The 7,784-nt window shown below is 39.3% G+C and overlaps 1 protein-coding gene across 1 annotated transcript; it reads left to right on the forward strand.

Annotated features, from left to right (window-relative positions):
• Positions 1–1,560: 1,560 nt before the first annotated feature.
• LOC124092724 (olfactory receptor 5B21) lies at positions 1,561–2,621 on the forward strand. The gene has a single exon (XM_046444530.2). The coding sequence runs from the start codon at positions 1,564–1,566 to the stop codon at positions 2,524–2,526; it is 963 nt and encodes a 320-aa protein (XP_046300486.1). The 5' UTR covers positions 1,561–1,563; the 3' UTR covers positions 2,527–2,621.
• Positions 2,622–7,784: the final 5,163 nt, after the last annotated feature.

Below are 7,784 nucleotides of genomic sequence, written 5' to 3' on the forward strand. Positions count from 1 at the left end.
TTAGAGTCTCACTGAGTTGCTTAGGGCCTTGATAAGTTGCTGAGGCTGGCAATGAACTCATGATCCTCCTGCCTCGGCCTCCTGAGTCACCAAGATGACAGGCATGTGCCCACAGGCATGTGCCAACGTGCCCAGCTACACTCAGTTTTAATTGAGGAATAAACTCACAAAGACCTTAAACAAAACCTTAAAATCTCTGGATTTAGTATCAAACACTCCAGGTTTTTTCTGTTTTGTTTTGTTTTGTTGTGTTTTTAAATTTTTTTTTCAGTGTTGGGGATTGAATTTGGGCTCTTGACCACTGAGTTACATTTCCAGCCCTTTTTATTTTGTGATAGGATCTTATTAATTTGCACAGGTTGTTCTTGATCTTGTGATTCTCCTACCTGAGGCTCCCAAGAAGCTGGGATTGAAGGTGAATGCCACTATGCTTGGGAAGTGTTTTAATTCTACCTCCAACACTTATTCACTCATGTGAATTTGATTATTATTCACTTAACTATTATTATTATTATTATTATTATTATTATTATTATTATTTGGAGTAGTATCACTGTGATTATTAGTGATTATTTTTGTTGTTGTTATATAATAATACCACTCCATGGAGTTCCAATGAAAAGATTCTCAATTTCAGGAGAAGATAGTAGTTGGGAAAAGGAAACTAGATATAAAATAGACTGTCAACAGGAAATAGACTAAAGTAAGAAGGAAAAGTACTCTGTTTACATGTTTTCAATCATGGAGCATTGTTTATAAAGGTAAAGTATAAATTACAAATTAAAGGTGGAAGATTATCATAAATACAGTTTTTTTCCTTGTGTAAATTGTGGAAAATAATAAGTTTCTTCCCAAGGTGTTGGAATGAGGGTTAAATGGGTTAAATGCAGGCAGAGACCTTGGAGCAGTATCTGTCATACAGATATTAAGACTTCTATAATTAATACTATCAGTCATAAGACGCAGAAAATTTCAGAGAATCTTTAGTGAATCTATACTTTGAAGTGGAATGAGAAAGACACAGAACAACGGACTTCTACTTCATAGTTTTCTCTTTTGGATTTTAAAAAACTCAGTAAAATTTTAAATACTATGCTGTCAGACACATCCAAATCATAATTTGTATTTTTATCATGTGAATATGTAGAAGAATTCAACCTTCGAGTGCATGGACTTTGGATTGAGAAACATAAAAGGATAAACTTTGATTTTGACTTTTACTTCTTAGATAAACTTTCCCAATAGTAAGCTCACCTAATCTCAATTTTCTTATCTATGAAACAGGCAGAATAGCACCTATCTCACTGGATTAGACACTATAGTAAAATAGACTGATCTAGCGTGTATCTTACTTGAGTACATTCTCAGTATATATTAGTTTTTCTTTTTGGGATGCTGGGGATCAAACCCAGCACGCCAGGCAAGCACTCTACCACTGAGCTACATCCCCAGCCCAGTTTTCTATTTTTATATTGTTCTATCATCCTTTCTTATAATTTTATTTGAGTTTCCTTGCCTTTTTTTTCTTTTCTTTAATCACCAGGTGAATTCAAGCTGACTTCAATGGAGAACAACACAGAAGTGACAGAGTTCATCCTGTTAGGATTAACAGATGACCCCAAGCTTCAGGTGCTGCTCCTCTTGGTATTTTTATTCATCTACCTCATCACTCTGGTTGGGAATGGCGGTATGATGGTGATCATCCTCTTAGACTCCCGTCTCCACACTCCCATGTACTTCTTCCTCAGTAACCTCTCCTTTGTAGATCTGAGCTACTCATCAGCTGTGGCTCCCAAGATGGTGGCTGCAATGCACACAGGGAACAAGGTCATCTCCTATAATGGATGCGCCGCTCAGTTCTTCTTCTTTGTGGGTTTTGCCACTGTAGAGTGCTACCTCCTGGCCTCCATGGCCTATGACCGCTATGCAGCAGTGTGTAGGCCTCTTCAGTACACCACCACCATGACAGCGGGTGTGTGCACACTCTTGACTCTTGGTTCCTACGTCTGTGGCTTCCTCAATGCCTCCATCCACACAGCAGACACCTTCAGTCTCTCCTTCTGTGGGCCTCATGAAATTAATCATTTTTTCTGCGACAAGCCCCTGCTCCTGGCTCTCGCATGCTCTGACACACACACCAGCAAGTTGGATGTCTTAATTGTTGTGGGTTTCAATGTCTTATTCACCCTCCTGGTCATCCTCATCTCTTACCTCTTCATCTACGTGGCCATTCGAAACATGCATTCTTCTGAAGGACGGAAGAAGGCCTTCTTCACCTGTGCTTCCCACCTCACCGCGGTCTCCATCTTCTACGGCACCATCATCTTCATGTACTTACAGCCCACCTCTGACCAGTTCATGGACACAGACAAAGTCGCCTCTGTGTTCTACTCTGTAGTGATTCCCATGTTGAACCCCTTGATCTACAGCCTGAGGAACAAAGAAGTGAAAAGGGCACTCTGGAAAATATTCAACAAAAATAATCCCCAATCTTTAAGTGTGAGCAGGAAGAAGTCAGGAAACTAAGGGATAAACCATCTCTCAGACCCAAATGCCTTCATGGCTTTTGAGGTCTGGGCGATTTCAGTTCTTTCTTCCCCAAGAACAGTGGTTATTTCCTCAGTGAAGAGAAGTTGTAAAAAGCAGCACTTTGAAATGTCTCACTCAGGAAGATAATCTTAGGTTTAGAGAACAACTACATGGGACATTCAGACCCTTCCTCATTAGCTTCTTGATGTGGTTTAAAGCAGAAGATTAAAGGCTATAGCTGAATGTACTGAATTTCCCCTCCCTATTTTTAACTGTAAGATAATTTCCATTCACTATTAAATTTGGAATAAGGATCATATCATATTTGTAATATTTGTCAACAACAATGCACAGTATTGTGTTTTGAAATTCTTTGGCCTATGGATTTGAAAGTTAGTTTCTTTTTTTAATTAATGATTATTTCAATTATATATATTTATGGATTATCATGTGATAATTTAATACACTTAAACAATGTGTAAAGATCAAATTAGGATAATTAGCACTTCCATTTCCTTAAACTATTTTTTTGGTCAAATTTCTGATTAACATGTAATTGTTTAATGTGGACAAAAGATGCTTCAGTGATTATGTTTTTATTTTTATGGTACCAGGGATTGAACCCAGAGACACTTTTTCACTGAGATGTATCCCCACACCTTTTTAATTTTTCATTTTGAGATAGGGTTTTCCTAAGTTACTAAAACTGACCTCAAAATTATGGTCCTCCCGCCTCAGCCCCCTGAGTTACTAGGATTACAGTTATGTGCCCCGCTTGAGTGGCTTTAAGGTTTCAGCAAAGGTGGCAATTTCAAGGAGAGGGCACTGGACCAAAAGACAGATGATCTGGGGTTAAATCCTTCCACACGTCAGCCCCACTTACATTTCCACTCTCTCACAGGTTCTGTGCCACTCTATCCTCCATCTCCTTCAACTGAAGTTCTGAGGTCATTCTGGTAAATTACTATTATTATATTATATCATTATGTTATTTTATAATAACTATTATTATTATTATTTTAAAACAAACTGCCTTTTATATGGAAGGATGAAGCAGTTTCAGTAGATGAATTACTTATAATTTAACCTGAAGAAACATACCTTTCTTTAGAGAACCTGTGCTCTGTTCTACGCATTTGGTTTCTGTCTAGCTTAATTACCAAAGCTCGCAAAAGATTTGGAGAATAAAAGCAGTTTTTCCAAGGGCTGTGAAAGAAGATATTTGTCTTCTGAATTAAATTATTACATTTATCATTACCTTTAAGTTCGATAAGTCTATTATGGATACACATAATAGTTTTCTAGGCCCTCTTTGCTTTTACTTCTTCTTCTTCTTCTTCTTATTATTATTATTTTAGTAATTCATCTCACTTTTGGATTCCTGTTGCCTTCTGATGCTCTGTAATTAGGTGCTATCAGAATGTTAAAAAATCTGCCTGTAAACTTACTTCTTAAGATGGGTGATGTGATAATGCACAGTGCTAGTCCACCTTTAGGTCTTGTTTCATGTGCTAAATGGTGTGAGCAAATGTGTGTGTGTGGGTAGAGAGCGATTCATTTTGCTTCTCACATATCAACTGCTTGATGGTGTTTTTAGCTATAATTAATCTAAGTCTCCATGCAGTTCAGGACTTCGGCATGTAAAAAGAAAAACAAAAACTCTCCCAAAGCAAACAAATTAATTCTTTAGTTTAAATGTGAAGCCCAGAAATCGTCGTTGTCTAAATCAGCTGGCTTAGAAGATCAACTTAATTTTGAGACTCTTGGACACTATCACTCACAGGGCAGACTCCTTCTGGGGAGAGTAAATCATAGGTCGGGTGGAGAAAGGAACAAAGAAGGACTTTTGGAACAGGAGGCCAACCTGTAGGAAAAGTTTTCCCTGGCACATGGCCACCACCACCTGGAAAGATCAGGAGCTTCCGACTCCATGGTCTGGACAACCTGTAGCTGCCTCATCAATCCTGCCTCCCCTCTTCTTTAGCAGGTAGCCTCATGCAGCAGCACACAGAAGAACAGCCTCTAAAGACCAGGATGTTCTGCACATAGGTGTCCTTCCAGGACTTAGGGGAGGTTCCATGGCTCCTGAGTGCTAGAGTTGGAGATGAGCTGGGAGGGGCTCCCCAAGCACCAAGTGCATTCCACTCCATTCAGCTGTGTCCCCCACTTGATGTGGTTGCCATTTCCTCCTCTTCCTGTTCTCCCCTCTCTGTTTTCTCTTTCCCTTTTTCTCTTCCTCCTTTTCGTCCTCATCTTCTCTTCCTTCTTCTATGCTTAGCCCGAGCAAAAACTTTCCTCATAGCTAAGCCTCTAGATCTGGATGAAAGACAGAGGTTTGGAATCCATATGTCATAACTGTTACAGGACACAGGAAGGTGAGTTTCTGGGTGTGTTTCTTTATGCCCCTACATTCCAGGTTAGGCCGAAAGGTGTGCATCTTCTAAGAGTTAAAGACCTGATGCCTATATATGTCTATTTTCTGCTGAAATCACCTCAGAAAAGGATAGTATTCGAGTGCAAGTGAGTATACAACAATACTAGTTTTAGTATCGAGAGCTGGACCAAGATCCTTATTCTTCTCATCGGTTGTCTGGCCTCAGAGACGTCATTTAGCCTCTCTGCACCCAACACACAGGACAAACTGTGATGATAGCATGAAATGAGTATGTGAACATGCCCATCATGAGGAACCTGTGTTTAACACAGCCGAGAGCCCTATGCTAGCCCTTCACTGAGCTGACCTTGCACTTCCCCCTTTGACTCCTCAGCTCCCTCACTCCCACCACCCCATCTAAGCCCAAGTCTCTACTTTCAACCCTTGTTCAACCTCCTCTCCTTGAATCTCCCAGTTCACTAGGACACGAGAATGTTTTCTTCTTGAAACTAAAACAAAGTGGTTTATATTTGCTCAAAAAAGATACTGCAACAAGGACAAATGGTTTAGTAACAGGGAAACCATTCATAAGTAAAAAGTTTTTCCTAAAAAACAAGGGCTGAGGCTGTAGCTCTCTGGTATAGTGCTTGCCTCGCATGTGTGAGGCACTGTGTTCAAACCCCAGCACCACATAAAAATAAATAAAGATACTCTGTGTTCATATACAGCTAAATAAATATTTTTAAAAAACCAGAAATACTATTATTCAAGCTGGTCACCTACTCATTTACTCTTGAATCTTTACTCTGAGTAATCTCTAGGTGTTTGAAAAATAAAATCCACCCTCCCGGGATAGTACTTTTCCACTAGTGAGGAGAGAGAGTGAGCGGACTCATTTCAATGAGTGAGTGGTTTCATTTCAAGCTGGCATGACATGAGTGCTCACTTACAGAAGCTCTCAGAAGGAGATGTCTTGTCACTAGCAAGGTGTCGGTGGGCAGAGCACACATTACAGTGGGGAGCTTTCCACTTCCACAGGGGAGATCTGTCAACCGAGACTGGATGCCCACGTGGTGATTAACAACTCTCCTCTCCCTGCAGGAATGAAGGAGAGGAGCTCTGAGAAAGACCTGCCACTCCAGGCCATGCTACAAGGTACTTCCTATTTGAAACATCCAAAGCAGACCGTGAAAACCCATACATCCGGGCAATTACATATATCAGCTTGGATTATTCTTTTGAAAAAATAATGTGAGTCTCTGTGCATTAGATGACTTGTTTGGCTTTTGGTATAAGGAGTGAAAAAATTAAAATGTTAGAATTCCTTGACAATTGATGCTGAAATTCCAGAGTCATGGACTCCTTAATCCTTGTAGAATCTTTAAAAATAATCCAAATAGTACAATTACTATGTGTCAATTAAAAAGAAAATTAATGACATTAAACAAAACAATCTAAATCAACTCTCACATTTTACAATTGAAAGCCTGAGCCCCACAGTTTAACATGCTTGTTAATCTCACAGAGAAGCAAATCTTGCCTGACTCTTTTTGATACTCTGTACTCTATGCAATATTGGTGAGTCAAAAGACATCCTTATTTTTTTTTCCACATTTTTTGGGTGCATTATATTTATACTCAATGGTGTGATTTGTTGTTAGGTATTCATACATGCACACGATATAACATTATAATCTGATCAAAATAATTCCCCAGTCCTTCCCTCTCTATCCCCTCCTCCCACCCCTTGGTCTTTTTCCCTCTATTCTGCTGATTTTTTATTTTTATTTTCACTTTTATTTTTTTTCTTCTTCTCTAGTTTTCATAGTTTCCACATCTGAAAGTAAACACAGAACTCTTGACCTTTTGACTTTGGTTTATTTCACTAAACATAATGTCCTAAAGTTCCATCCATTTTCCTGCAAATGACATAATTTCATTTTTTAAGGCTGTATAAAACTCCATTGTGCATATATACTACATTTTCTTTATCCATTCATGTATTCATGGAACCTAGGCTGGTTCCATAGTTCAGCTATTGTGAATTGTACCGCAATATACATGACTAGGCATGTATCACTGTAGTATGCTAATTTTTTAAAATGTCTAAATTTTTTCATTTGTTCACCATACAATAGGTTTTGGGGTTTCAGTTTTGCAGTTGAGGAAACCAAAGCTTTGAGAAATTACTTACCTGACTACTGTTTAAAAAGAGGAGTGAAGATTTGTACCTCTTTGTCTTCCCTACCTAATCTGCTGAGAAAAGAAAAGCAGCCATCTATTTGGTGAATTTCAAAAGAGGTCTTATTTGATGTTCAAATCGCTTACTGTCTTTCGGGATGAATCCTTATCATGTGGAAAGTGCTCTGGAGAACACAAAGAAATGTCAGAGTCTAAGATGTAATTCCCACTTCAGCAAAACAAAGCTTCCTGAATATGTGTTGGCTGATGTAATGCACTTTGAGGTTAATGACTCAAGTGTTCAATAACCTTGCCAGCAGGAATTTTCCCTGTACTCCACAGAACAGGAATGGATGAGGGCATATTTGTGCTCAGTCTCCGTGGTTGGAGTTGGCTCTTTGAATGCTGCAGCCCACAGAGAGAGCCAAGCTCCAGCCACTCTTCACTGGCACAAGCTGCAGTAAAGGCGTGGTGTGAGGTCTGTGGGGAAACCAAATGATATACAATCGTGCCTCCTTCAAGAGCAGCTTATAAATAATGCAGTGGGACAAAGGCACCTATTTCTAGATAGATAACAGTTCACAGCATTCGTGTCCATTGTCAAGTGAGTAATACAGAGAATAATAACCAGAGCTCTTTAAGGATAAAAAAGAAATATCTGGGGCTGAGGTTGTGGCTCAGTGGTAGAGCGCTTGCCTCG

This window comes from Marmota monax, unplaced genomic scaffold (genome assembly GCF_021218885.2).
Source record: "Marmota monax isolate L192 unplaced genomic scaffold, Marmota_monax_Labrador192_F-V1.1 WCK01_AAM20220418_F8-fsc00038, whole genome shotgun sequence".
Lineage (NCBI taxonomy): Eukaryota > Metazoa > Chordata > Mammalia > Rodentia > Sciuridae > Marmota > Marmota monax.

What these genes read in the sequence shown, in the direction of transcription:
- LOC124092724 (XM_046444530.2), top strand. Translation starts at nt 1,564, where the DNA reads ATGGAGAACAACACAGAAGTGACAGAGTTCATCCTGTTAGGATTAACA.